The sequence below is a fragment of the Cnephaeus nilssonii genome (genome assembly GCF_951640355.1).
Source record: "Cnephaeus nilssonii genome assembly, chromosome: 12".
Lineage (NCBI taxonomy): Eukaryota > Metazoa > Chordata > Mammalia > Chiroptera > Vespertilionidae > Cnephaeus > Cnephaeus nilssonii.
Window position 1 is genome coordinate 8243791 of NC_137083.1, and position 13804 is coordinate 8257594.

Genomic DNA, 13804 nt, shown 5'->3' on the forward strand with positions numbered 1-13804 from the left:
GGGACCTGGGCAGGACAGTGGCCTGAAAAGGGGGGGCGGCCCACCTCGGGTTTCCACAGTCCCCGAGCGCCCGACCAGGGGGGCACGACCCCTCTCACGCCGAGCGGGTCTGTGGAGCAACAGGCAGGCTCTGGCAGGGTGCCGCCCGACCCCCGGGCAGCCGCTCGCCCATCGCCCGCCCACATACCCGCCCACCCCTCGTCCTGTATTAAGCAATCTCCTTATCGCAAATGCCTGGCATTTTTGCCTTGTAACTACAGCTCCCACAGCCCCGTGAGGATTAGGACATGATTATGGAGTGGGGAGGACTCTGGTGGGGGCAGAGAGAGACCTGCAAGTGGACTTGGCAGCCTGGTCGCCTCCTGCAAGTTTCAGGGTCCCAGAGGGGCTTGGGGGCCGGTGAGGATTGTCCCCGGGGCCTCTGGGAGAGAAGGCCATCTGTGTCTGTCACCCCCATCCGCCCCTCACCTCTCACTCACACTGCCTTCACTGGGAGCACCGCGGGAGCCCCTCAACGTGCCCCCACCCCACTCCCACCCTGCCCACACCCGCTCCCGGGCCAGAGGGAGCGGTCTGAAGCAGGGCTCTGACCGGGAAAACGCCCCAATCCCCAGCCCACCGGCTAAAGTCATCCCCTACCGGCTGCCTCCTCATCTAACCTTCCGGGCTCCCACTCTCAGGCCACCCCCACGACACCTACGGACATGGACGTTCAGTCTCTTGGTTCTCACCGTTCTTTTTACCTGTAATGATCTTCCACCCAACTCTCCACTTGTCAAACCCAGCCCCTCGTCCAGGCCCAGGGGAGATGCTGCCACCCTTGGGGAGCCTCCCGAGCGCCCCCCGCAAAGGTTAAGAGCAAACACTCGAGTCCCTGTGAAGGGCCAGGCCCTGCTCTACACGCTTCACAACTTACTGACGCACTGGATCCTCACTCCAGCCTGCGAGGAGGTCATCTTACAGATGAGGAAACTGAGGCCCAGGGAGGCAGCAGTGGGTCAGCACCAAACCCAGGCCCTCCGGTCCCGCTGCCGCTTTCCTTCATATCTCTTCACGATGGGTGGCGTTCGCGTTCCCACTGTCTCCCACATCGCGAGCTCTGGAGCAGAGCTCCTCGAACTGTCATCTGACTCACCTGAGGGTCTTGTTAAAATGCAGCTTCTGATTCGGGGGAGGGGACGGGCTGGGCCGGACCCGAGGTTCCGCATGTCTAAGTTCTCGGGCCTTGTGAATGCTGCTGGTCTGAGGACTGCACATTGGGCCGGGACTCGGGTCTAATTGGGCAGGAAAAGCCTCATGTTGCCAGGAGCCTGGCAAAGACTGGCCCTTCTCCTCTGGGGTCCCTCTTCTGCTGCCAACTTCCCTCCTGGCTCGGACACAGAGACCCCGGGGGTTGGATGGGGTCTGGGTGCACCCCTGCCTTAGCACATCCCCTCCCTGCCCGTCCCAGCCCTGCCTCCCTGGCAAGTCCTGTGGTTCTGGAAATTGTTCTTACCTGCGCTGTCTCCATAGAGAGAGTGGTGCACGTGGCTCTGCCAACATTGGTCCATCACATCCTCTGGCCCTGGGACAAGGGGAAGAGAGCACTTGGCGGGCAGTGGGAGAGGCGGCAGGGTGCGGGGTCTCTCTCCCTCAGCCTTGGAGCGAGAAGGGATGGTCTCTTCTTCCCCGAGACGCCGCTGCTCCCGATGGGTGGCTGAGCAGACAGGCAGGCTTAGGTGGGAAGGTCTGACCTCCAGAAGTGGGAGGCGAAGACATGTCGGTGCTTTGCGTGGCTCAAACGTGGATCCTGCAGAGGCAGACTTGGGTCTTCTTGACTGGGGAGCATGCAGGGGACCCCACCAGAAGCAGCAGCCACAGCATGAATCATCTGGCTCAGGAGAGGTCCCAGCAATGGGAGGGCCCCATAAGAGGAGGCCCCATAAGAGGAGGCCCCATAGAAGAGGCCCCATAAGAGGAGGCCCCATAAGAGGAGGCCCCATAGAGGAGGCCCCATAAGAAGAGGCCCTCATAAGGGGAGGCCCCATAAGAGGAGGCCCCATAAGAGGAGGCCCCATAGAGGAGGCCCCATAAGAGGAGGCCCCATAAGAGGAGGCCCCATAAGAGGAGGCCCCATAGAAGAGGCCCCATAAGAGGAGGCCCCATAAGAGGAGGCCCCATAGAGGAGGCCCCATAAGAAGAGGCCCTCATAAGGGGAGGCCCCATAAGAGGAGGCCCCATAAGAAGAGGTCCTCATAAGGGGAGGCCCCATAAGAGGAGGCCCCATAGAGGAGGCCCTATAGAGGAGGCCCCAGAAGAGGAGGCCCCATAAGGGGAGGCCCCATAGAGGAGGCCCCATAGAGGAGGCCCCAGAAGAGGAGGCCCCAGAAGAGGAGGCCCCAGAAGAGAAGGCCCCATAGAGGAGGCCCCATAGAGGAGCCCCCATACCGCTTTCCACCGGTGAGAGCATGGAGTTGTGTTACATCAGATGGTCTCACTGCTCACACTGCCCCCGAGGCATTGGAGTCGACCTGCTTTCATCAGAGACCAAGAAACTAACAGGGGAGATAGGGAAGGAGGCAGCCTTAGGTAGAGAAACAGTTGGGGGGAACCAGGAAGGACGGGAGGGAGCCCAGTGGGAAGGTACAGTGAGAAAGGATGAGCTGCCTCCTGCCGCACCCCACCGAGGTCTGCTTGTGCAGCGGACCAGACCCCCAAGATGCAGGGCCAGCCCAGGCTCAGCCCTGGGGAAGCCACTCCACCATAGGAGGTGGTTGGCTCTTCACCTTTTGAGGACAAAGAGGGGGCATTATTCCAAGTGCAAGGCCATGAGGAAGGCTAAGGATTCTCTTCCCAGAAAATTACACATATGTACATGTACACGAGGATTTTCATATAATGGGGCCAGGGCCCACTGAAGCTTACCCTAGGAAACTAGGCCTCCAGATGGAGAACGCCCATGAGCCAGGTGCCTAGGCCTGTGTTTCGTGCCTGCAGGCTTGACCCAGGACGTGGGCTCGTTCTGGCTTCTGGGTCCAGGAGAGGAGGCGCTAGGCTTTGCTCATCTTCCATCCAGAAAACGTGGGCAATGGGTGTCGAGCTGCATGCGTACCTGCGTCTCGGCTTCCAGAAAGTGCTTTTGTAATTTGTTGGAAGCGATCTTGTCAAGCAACGCTGGGAATATTTTGATTTCCCCAGCCCTGCCAAGGGGACCCTGGTCAGAAGGTTAAGTGAGTTTCATTGAAAAGACAGTTTTCCTTCCAGGCTGATAAACAAAGCCGCTGCAAGGAAACCACCTTCCTCCGCGGGCCGCCTGGCCAAGGAAAACAAGCGCATAAACATTTCAGGGACATATAGGAAGCAGTTCTGCTGGGCGCCTGCTGAGAATGGCCGCGGAGTTTACATAGCAAAACCCCGGGCCTCTGTGCAGCCGTCACTTCCCTCCGGCTCCTCCCTGCTGTCCCCAAAGACCCACAGCAGCCACAGCGGCCACAGCTCCTGCACCGCCCTGAGAGCACAGGGCTCTTTACCGGGCCACTGGAGGCGGCTCCGCCTCGGGCGCCCGCCCTCAGTCCGGGTGCTGGGAGCCACTGCAAAGGTCCCAACCTCCGTTTTTGATACCACACTCTCCCTGGTCTTCCTCACCAGCCTCCACTGCAATTCTACACCTCATGTTCTTTCTGCAATCGGAGGATATACATTAATGGAATGAGGAGGCTTCAACTGCACAATTTTCCCGTCAGGAGTGACTGTTTTTCTCATGCCAACCCACTCCATCCTGGCTCTGCAATGTGGGGAATCCACAGACTGCCCCCCCCGACCATGTTCAGCCAGTCTCTGCACATGCCCACTGCAGACACAGGGGGCCACACCCCGTCCCTCTGCTCGTCTCCATCCTATTGCCCTCCATGGCCAAGCGGCCCCTCCCGAGAAGGTTCTTTCCTCCAAATCCACTTGGCCAGGTCCTGCCGACTATCCTCTCGGAGCCCGGCAGGCATCCAGGCCTGCCCTGAGAAGGCTCCTGGGATCCCCTCCCTGGACCCCCCCCCCCCCCACACACACACACACATACAAGCACCCAGGCCTGCCCTGGGAGGGATCCCGGGACCCCCACCTCCCCCGCCACACACACACAGGAACCCAGGCCTGCCCTGGGAGGGCTCCCGGGGACACCCCCCCCCCCCCCACAACACACACACACAGGAACCCAGGCCTGCCCTGGGAGGGCTCCTGGGACACGCCCCCCCCCCCCCCCCCCCCCCCGCCACAACACACACACAGGAACCCAGGCCTGCCCTGGGAGGGCTCCCGGGGAACCAAGTTGCTCCTGGTCAGTACGGCTTACATCACCTGGTGCCTGAGACCTGGCTCTGAGCAGAAGTCAGGCTAACCCAGGAGTCCAGCAGGAACACCTCAAAACCAGAGGGTATCAGTTGCCTACAGAGACCCCAGTTAGAGCCATCTTAGCCCACAGGTCACCAGGGCCCCTGCACCCGTTACTGCGCCCACCCAGCCACGAACCACGCAGACCTGGCGCTTCCTTCTCGGCAACAGGAACAAACGAGTCTTGGCTCTTGCGTGGTTTCACTCCTGTTTTATAGAAAGCCGACGACCAGAAATAACCAGTGTCCAGGGTCCCGGGAGGACCATATCAGAGGCTGGGCAAGGGGGTGGCCCAGCAGGGAGCCAGGGAGGGATGCAGGGAAGGGCAGCCGAGGCCCCAGCAGCGCCTTCCTGTCCTTGGCAGTCACAGCTCGGCTGGGAGGGAGCCTCAGCCCCGTGGGCCCTCGTCCGTCCAGGGCGGCCCTTCGTGGAAGGAGCAGAGGTTCTGGATGCTTCTGCAGCAGTGCTGGCCCAGGTGGGGGTGACACCCTTCCGAGACTCGTCCCTGAGGCCTGGGGCTCAGCTGTCACCCTGTGACGAGTGGAGACATAGAACTCTCCCACACGAAGGCTCACAGGATGGGGTCTGAGCCGTTCCAGTTCACAGACGCCCCCTTCCACCTACGAGCAGAGGGACAGAAAGAGCGTCAGAGCGGCAGGGCCCACACAGAGCCCCTCAGGCCCTCACTCACCTGAACTCCCTGTCTTGGGGTCTGGGAGGAGTCAGGTTCCAACCTGCCCACTCACACACAAACCTACCCCCAGGCCCTTACAAAACACAAATGCACCCAAGACCCTGAGGGTGATTGATGGACAGGTCCGTCCTTCCTTCCTTCCTTCCTTCCTTCCTTCCTTCCTTCCTTCCTGCCTGCCTGCCTGCTTGCCACCAGTGTTCACTGAGAGCTCCTAGGTGCCTGGCCGTGCGGGGCCCTCGGCTGATGTGAGTGATCCACACACATCTAAATCCAGACACTTTCCAGGGGTGCCTGACGGTGGCACTTTAAAGGCACATGGGAAGACCTACATTCAGAAAAATTCGGGCTCATTCCAGATGCAGGAGGAGGTCCGGTTGCTGGGGCCCAGTAAGGGGTGGAGAGAAGTGCAGCAGAGGGTGGGGAGCGGCGGGGGCAGCGCCGTGTAGGACCCGGAGGCCTTGCAAGGATGTGTCCTTTGCTCTAAGAGCCACAGGAAGCTAGTGAAGGGCTGTGGGCCATTCAATAAAACAGATATGCATTCATTCATATGCATTATTAAATAGTGTGTGATACCCTCAGAAGCACTAAGCATAATTAAACTGTAGTTCAGGCTTACATACCATTTAATAACTAGAGGCCTGGTGCACAAAATTTGTGCACGGGGTGTGTGTATGTCCCTCAGCCCAGCCTGCACCCTATCCAATCTGGGATCCCTCTCACAATCCAGGACTGCTGGCTCCCAACCACTTGCCTGCCTGATTGCCCCTAACCGCTTCTGCCTGCCAGCCTGATCACCCCCTAACCACTCCCCTGCCAGCCTGATTGATGCCTAACTGCTCCCCTGCCAGCCCGATTGCCCCTAACTGCCCTCCCCTGCTGGCCTGGTCACCCCTAACTGCCCTCCCCTGCCAGCCTGGTCGCCCACAACTGCCCTCCCCTGCTGGCCCAGTCACCCCTAACTTCCCTTCCTTGCCAGCCTGGTCGCCCCTAACTGTCCTCCTCTGCAGGCCTGGTTGCCCCCAACTGCCCTCCCTGCTGGCCCGGTCACCCCTAACTTCCCTCCCTTGCCAGCCTGGTTCCCCCAACTGTCCTCCCCTACAGGCCTGGTCACCCCCAACTGCTCTCCCCTGCAGGCCTGATCGCCCCCAACTGCCCTCCCTTTCAGGCCTGGTCCCCCCCAACTGCCCTCACCTGCAGGCCTGGTCCCCCCCAACTGTCCTCCCCTGCAGGCCTGGTTCCCCCCCAACTGTCCTCCCCTGCAGGCCATCTTGTGTCTACATGGGGCGGCCATCTTGTGTGTTGGAGTGATGGTCAGTTTGCATATTACCTCTTTATTATATAGGATAGTTCAATTCCAAAATCAAAGTTATGGCCTGTGAGACCACAACATTTCCCAACATGTGACTTAATACGTGGCACTATATTTCTAAACAACTCAGAGGAATCACGTTTGTGGGAGATGGGTCTGGCACTGGGTATCGGATACCTACACGTTCTCCTAAGATAAAATGGAGCGGAAGCAGATGCTACCCCCCAGCAGTGCTAGACAGAGTGCAGGGCTAAGGCTGGGGCTGAGGAATGCTTTCACACAACGGGCCTGGGGAGGGAGGAAGCAGACGTTTCAAAGCCCGAGTTTTTCTCCAGGACCAATGTCAAGTGGGAACCACCACAGAGGAGGAGGAGAGGACAGCTTTCTCACGTTAATTGCGCATCTGCAGGCTGGAGGGCAGGGAGGAGGGGGGACACCTCGCCCAACACAGGATGGATGCCTCTCCCAACCGAAGCTCAGAAGCACCAGGGGTTTCATCACAAACCCCACCTTCTTCACCGTCATGGACAACCTGGCCTCCCACGGAAGTCCTTTCTCTTCCCTTCCTCCGCTCGGCTCTGTCCTTCCTCACGGCAGGTACCACTTCCCCGCCCCCGACCTCTTCCAACTTCCTGTCCTCCCGCTCCAGGCAACTCCTTGGTATCCGTAAAGACTGTCTGTTCCCTGCTGAATAGTTTGCCTACTTCACACCATCCCATTCCCCTTCCAATGAGCAAAAAGATTTGTTGTCATTCGGAGAAAAACATCTTAGCGGAATGTCTGCTTCTTGCTGCCAGGGGAAGGGTTAGTGCAGGAGATATTTCCACATAGCCCGTTTGGAACAATTAATATTGCATTCCCCTTGCTCCACCCAGGGCACAGCGAGGCTAGACCTTCCACAACCATGGGAATGCGGGGTGCAATGTTCAGCATGGTCTAGACACGAGACAGCCCTGCCCTAGGCGGGCATGCCCATCAGCATCCAAGAAACCTTCATCTGGTCCATGTATGAGCGCTGAGCTGCCTGACCCTCCTTGCGAAAGCACTCAGCACAAAAGGCTGAGATGGGTGGATGATGGGTAAGCTGTTCAGTCGTGAATGCTTTCCCGTTTTAGGGAACTGGTCCTTCCCAAACCAGCTCTGTGTTCTCTGCGTGGCACTTGGTAAGAAATCTCACCCAAAATGAGGCTGCATGGTTTTGGCACGGCAGGCGAGCGGCACCATGTCACCGCCTGGGCCATTTGCTCCTGGGCCCTGCAGAAGCAGGGCTGGATGTGCAAACAATTTGCAAACATCTGGAAGGGTCTTTTCTCAGCAGTGATTGCTGGGAGAACTACCTTAGGAAGACACATCGCAACCCTAACGCGTGGCGAGATGCACAACCCGCTGTGCTTGTCCCCGGGCCCTGCCCCCTCCATCACCAGTCACCATGTGAATCGAAAGGCTCGGCATCGCCATCCACTGGATGTGGAAGAATGAAGTGACTCCGTGGTGTCCGGGTGCTTTAGACTCTGTCCTGAGCTGCTGTGTGTCAGCACTAAGGCCCATCGGAGGAGGCTCTTCAGGGTCTAGGGGTTGAGCCACTTCAGTGGAATCCACCAGCACCAGCACCAGCACCAGCACCAGCACATCGTCACGGCTGCAGGAAGAGGCACTGGGACTGGGCCTGGAGACAGCCTGCCGTGGCTGGGCGGGGCGGGCTGCCCCTAGGTGGTCAGTGCCCACCGCCTGCACTCCTCATGCTGGACCCTGAGATGCCTCCGAGCAGCCCACACAGTACAGTCAGCGGGGAGGACGGGAGGTGAGACAGGCTGGGCAGGTGCGGTGCTGACCTCAGGCTCCCGGGACGAGGCTGGCCCACGGTGTCTGCTGGGTTAATAGCACTTTAGCAATCTGTAGCCACACAGCGTAGGGCTCGATTGATTCTACCGTGCCACTTGAGATTTTCCATTTCTTCCTCTGTTCATCTTTGCAGTCTTGAAGCCGTCATCAAAAAGCTTTTATTATTCTGTTAAGATTTGTAGGTAAGCAGCAGCCTCTGTCAGTTACTCTCCGAGCTTTTGGACTCTCGGGGCACATCCTAACTCCAGACCCCAGGAAGGCGGCAGAGGGAGGCAGGGCGGGGATGACGCCTGTCCACAGCTGGGCTCCAGGGGCCGATGTGCCAAGGGGAAAAGACTGCCCACCCCAGGGCAAGAGTGAGGGGAAGAGTCATAAATGGACCGGACTTCCTGTGTCCCTCTAAGATCCACCTTCAGCCTGGCCCCCAGGCCCTCGCCATCCCTCTCCATCCTCCCAGCCTGTCCTCCCCACTCTGAACAGGCAGGTGGGACTTCCTCTGAGCTCCCAATCTGCAAACATCTTAGGACCCCCTGCCGCCCCCACTCCCCACCCCCCTCCCCCATCCCCCGCGAGATGGCACTTGGTTTCGGGGCAGGGGCGAGTCAGGCTTGTCTGCCACTAGATGTCATGTCACAACAACAGTCACCACGTCCTATGGCCAGGCTATGGGGTTTACACTTAGTTTTGGAGTTTTTCACAGAGGTAACGAGCCCACCCCATCCCGGCCATCGGAGGGAGAGTCCTAACAGCCCCAGAGAGAAGCAGCCTGCCATTTATAATCGGAAATCAAAGCAGAGACATCTTAAAGCCTGAAAGGACCGGACACAAAACACACACTTTCAAAACCGCTCCTACGGGGAGTCGCTTCTGAGTCCATTGCAAGGACAGGAAGAGCCCGCAGCGCGTGAGGACAGGTGAGACGGGAGGGACGGACGGAGGCTCGGCGTGCCCAGCGCCTACGCCCTGGTCCCGTCAGTCAGGAGGAGGCTGAGAGGAAGGGCGGGGAGCAGGGCTTCTCAGCCTCGACACCGTGACATTGTGGGCTTCGAAACTCTGCTGCGGGGCTTGTGCGTTGTAGGGTGTTTAGTATCCTCCACCGACCCCCCTCCCCCAGTTGCAACAACCAAATCTGCCCCAGACATTGCCAAACAGCCCCTGGGGTGCAAAGTCACCCAGGCTGAGGACCCAGCGCTGGCACAGGGGTGAGCTCAGTGACGCTGCCACGGCCCTGGAGCTCAGGGGGGCTCAGCGTCACAGACGCCCCCTCACAGCACAGATGTGGCCCTTCCCCCAGGGCCGCCAGAACGGCCGTGGTCAACAGGACGACAGTGACCGCCCCAAACAATTTTCACACCGATAACCCCGATTTCAGGGGGGGAGATGCCCGATAGAGCCCGCATGGGCAGGGAGAGGCTGGCCTGGGGTCAGAGCCTCCGAGCCGATGGGTAGGAGTACACCCGAGCTCCTCTCACTCACTTGGGTTTCCCAGGCTTCCTCCCTGGGCCCCAGCGGCTCTGGAAGGAGCTCCAGGGGGGCTCACCTGGCTGGGTCCTCCGCCCCAGCCTTCAGGGGTCTCCCTCCCTGACAGACTGTGAGTTCTCAGAGGGCAGAACTAGGCCACCGCCCCCCCCCCGCCCCCCGACCTCTAGCTCGGTGCCAGAGCACGGGCACCCAGGGTGCTGCTGAATGAGCACCCCCTCCAACCAGCTGCTCCCCTGGAGGCCAGACCCAGTGGGAAATCTGAATCCTGTTCACTTCCTCCGCCCCCGGCTGTCACAAGCCCTGCCATGGCCCACGCCACTCTCCCGTCCCTCTCCTCCACCTCCTCCCGACTCCCCCCTCCCCTCACGCATGTCGGTCAGGGAGGACGTGTCATTCCCAACCAACAGGTGGGAACCGGGTGCAGAGCACAACCGAAGCTCCCGGAGGTCAGAGACGTGACAGCGCGGAGCAGGACAGCGAGGCCAGACCCTGTGCTGTGTCCTCCCCACATGGTGGAGCCCAGTGTTCTGTGAGCCCAACCAGGTGCCAGGAAACCAGGGCAGGTGTGCGAGGGCTGCAGTGGGGGCCCCAGGGAACCCTGCTCCCGAGGGTGGCCCGAGGGTGGGTGGGGGGCAGCGGGGAGCAGGGCGCTGGGTGCCAGGCCCTGGAAGGCAACATTCCAGCTGGAATGACATTTTCAATTTCTTGTCTGAGCCTCCAAACAGAAACATCTGTGGCCCGGCCCCAGGCCCGGCTATGAGCTCTTTCCTCTTTTCTCTGGACCGGTGACAACTGTGTCTTCTCCCCTCTAGCCAGGCTGGAAGGTTGAGCGGTCACTGTGTGCCTTGTTGGGAAATGACCATAATGAGCCTGTTTCTGCTGAGATGGTTGGAGAAGCGGGAGGAGGGAGCGGGGGACAGGCTCCCCGTTCCTGACACAAGCGAGCGAAGGTAACAGGAGACTCTCTGAGGCCGAGACGTGCGTCACGCCAGACAGGAGAGATGGCATAGGACCTGGGACCGTTCAACTTGGGATGCTCTTCTCCAAAGGCGAAGCCCAAAGTCTGAGCTTGTGCAATGTTGCCATGGCAACAAAGCCAGGTGGCGGGAAGTCACACTGCCTGCTCAGTGACCTTCCTCTGGGCTGGGACAGCTCGAGCCTCGGCCCCAGGCCCCCTGCTGCCTGTGAGTAGCAGCTGGCCTGGGGCACAGACCCGACCCTGGAGAGCCCTCTGTAAAAGGGAGGGCCTGCCTGCTGGTGAGCAAGGGCCTTCTGTGGGTCCAAGCAAGGCGCCAGGTGGCCAGGTGTGTGGTGTGCTCCGTGCTGGGACAGGGCGGTGTCCGAGGTCCTGGGCGTCAGAGCTGGGCTTGAGGGCAGACGGTGCCTCTGTCCCTGGACGGGAACCGAGTGGATTCTGAACTTGACTTCCACTTGACCGTGAATCCCGAGAGCAGGAACCAAGTCGCATCCAGCGGTTCCTTCCCTGGAGTCCAGCCCAGGGTGGAAGGGCGGGGAGGGGAACCGCGCTGTGCAGCACCGACTCACCTCAGCAGGTGCTGGGGGCGGACTGGCCTCAGAAATGACCTGAGCCCGGCCACACCTACCCCTTCCCATCAAGGCAGCGGCTTCCTACGGGAGCAGGACTTATCCCCCAGAGGCAGGCCCTCGTCCAGCGGGTCCTCACTGACCCGAAAGGCCACTTTCCCAAGTTTCTCCCTCTGAGCTGCTTGAGAATCTGGGATGAAAACAAAACGCAAAGCCTTTGTAATCCAAGCCCTGGAGCAGGATTCCGAGGCTGGGCTGTTTCCCATTACGGGTGTTATCTGATGGGGACAGAGGGGGAACCGGTCCCACTCCGCCCACTCCACTTTTCCGGGAACAATGCTGGGAAAGGTTTCTCGGTTCTCAGTGTTAACCACCCAGGTGGACCCCACTGGTCCCCCGTGGGGGGAGGGTTTGCGGCAAGTGCTGGGGAAGCAGAGCCGGCAGACAGCTGGTCTCCGGGAACTGCTAGCAGAGGGTGGAGCACTCCCACCTGGAGGGGGAGCACTCCCACCTGGACGGAGAGCACTCCCACCTGGAGGGCAGGGGCGGGGAGGGGACCATGGAGACAGTCCCCTGGCCCTGGGCGCGGCAGCAGGTGGGACGGTCAGATGCAGGAGGGTCAGCAGCTCGCCTGGCACCTGACCTCACCAGGCAGCCAGGGACGGGGCACTGTCCTTTGCAGGCACTGGAAGTGTGGGCCTCAAAGCGTGGGCCAGGGCCAGCGGCACCAGCAGCACCGGGAACTGATCAACCTGAAAATTCTCGGGCCCCCACAGCCCACTCAGCCAGAGCCTGGGGTGAGTGAGACCTGTGACCCGTGGGTGACTACGCCCTGCAGGGGCTGCGCTAACACCTGAGGCCCACCCTCTAGAGCGAATCTTCCCAGTGGGCGAGCCACAGCCGATCCCGGTGCACTGGAGCAGCGACCCCTCGGCCACCGGGGGTCTGCGCCAGCCAGTCCCCAGCCCTCGTCCCTAACCGGGTGCCGCACAATTCGCGTTCCTGTCTGTGACGAGGCCTGGGCAGCGCTGTTGGAGGGGATGCCAGGGCTCAGCCTTGCCCAGCACCTCCTGCAACAATGAGCAGGGACAGGTGCGGGTACCGGGGGCCAGCGCCCAGGCCGAGGGCTCGCTCCCTGAGGATGCCGCCTCCCACATCATTGCACAGGCCAGCATCTCACTGTTTCGCTCGTGGCGATGGCGGGTGGGGGCAGGGGAGGCCTGGGAGAAGGGGTAGCTGCCGAAGAGGAAGAGGAGCTCCAGGCCCACATTCACGCAGATGTCTCCTCACTGGGACCCCTGACACAGCAGAGCCAGGTCATTTACGAGCACTTGGCAACGAGGCTGCGCCCAGGAAGTCCAGCCCAGGCCCCAGAGGTGCTCGGCGGGTGGGCAGCAGTTCTCCCGGGGAAAGAGGGCGCTCCGATGGGAGTTGGAGAGGCTCGGGGTGGTGGGCCGCCCTGGGAGGGGCGCAGAGACAAATGCACTTTCAGCGAGGGCCCCAGGGTTCGGTGGGCGGAGCCGGTGCCCAGGGTGTGGTCCGGAGCCCAGCTTGGCCAGCCCACCTGCAGGAAGAATGGCCTGTGGCCTCCCACCCTGCCCCGCAGAGGGTGCCAAGGCCGCTGTCGCCTCCTTCCCTGCTCTTGCCCTCTCGTCACTCTGCATCAGCGGCCCTTTCAACACAAAAGGAAGGCGACCTCCACATGCCTGTAGCCCTCCCGACGAAAGACAGGCTGGCACGTGAGCGCACAGGAATGCTCCGTCCCTGGCCCGGTGGGCGGGCGGGCAGGTGAGCAGATGGGCGACATCTCCCATGTCCCCTCCCTGGATACGTGGCGTCTTCTTTCTCTGCTGCTCCATTCAAGGGCCTGCTTGCCCACTATCGCCAGTGCCCTAGACTCTGGGCGAGCCCCTGGATCTCAGAGCCACAGCCCCTAATCGCAGCCCTCCCCCCAACCCTGGTCACTTCACAAGCAGGGAAACGAGGTCCTGCCTGAGGTCACACAGACTCGTGAGTGGCGGCGGAGACAATAGTAATGGGAGCCCTTACAGAGCTCATGGGAACAACCGGCCACCCTGCGGGACCCTGTGGGCCAGGCACTGCGGTTACCCCATTTCACGGATGACAGCGTGAGGGTCAGAGGTGAAGTCCAGTGGCTCACAGCCAGGAGGGGCAAGGCCATAATCCACAGCAGGCAGCCTGGCTCCGGAACCCACACTCGTCACGCCTGCAAGTTGTACTGCCCCCAGAGAAGGCCCCAGAACCCCGGTCTCCTCCCTGCCCGGCCCGCCTGCGCCTCTACCGCACCCAGAGCCTCCAGCTCACTACCCAGAGGCTCCGTACAGGGCCTGCCGCCTGGGAACCCCCCTAGCTCCAAGCCCACCCCCCTGGAGTGCTGCCAGCCAGGCCTGCTTGAGAACTCAGGAGTGACGTGAGCCCCACTCCCCCTGAGTCTGGGCAATGGCCTCTGCTGACCCTTAAGGACCGAGGGGCTGGCTTAGAGGAGCCAAGGACCCCCCCCCCTGCCTCTGAGGCTAAAGGTGCCCCTGCGTGCTGGCCCACTGGCCCCA

The 13804-nt window shown here is 61.0% G+C and overlaps 1 protein-coding gene and 1 long non-coding RNA gene across 3 annotated transcripts in view; both read right to left on the reverse strand.

The window, feature by feature from the left end:
- Positions 1–592: 592 nt before the first annotated feature.
- On the reverse strand, positions 593–3348 carry LOC307107897. The gene is made up of 3 exons (XR_013814267.1): positions 2905–3348; positions 1496–1564; positions 593–1274 (listed from the first exon to the last, which is right to left on the reverse strand). It is a non-coding gene; the product is annotated as an uncharacterized lncRNA (long non-coding RNA).
- Positions 3349–4528: 1180 nt separating this feature from the next.
- Positions 4529–13804, reverse strand: part of MINDY4 (MINDY lysine 48 deubiquitinase 4) — a 93585-nt gene continuing 84309 nt past the window's right edge. The window contains exon 16 of one of the 2 annotated variants that reach the window (XM_079786151.1): positions 4529–4982. In XM_079786151.1, coding sequence (XP_079642277.1) covers positions 4575–4982 — 408 coding nt within the window. In that variant the 3' untranslated portion in view covers positions 4529–4574. The remainder of the gene's footprint in view (positions 4983–13804) is intronic. The other variant, XM_079786152.1, reaches the window with a different exon arrangement.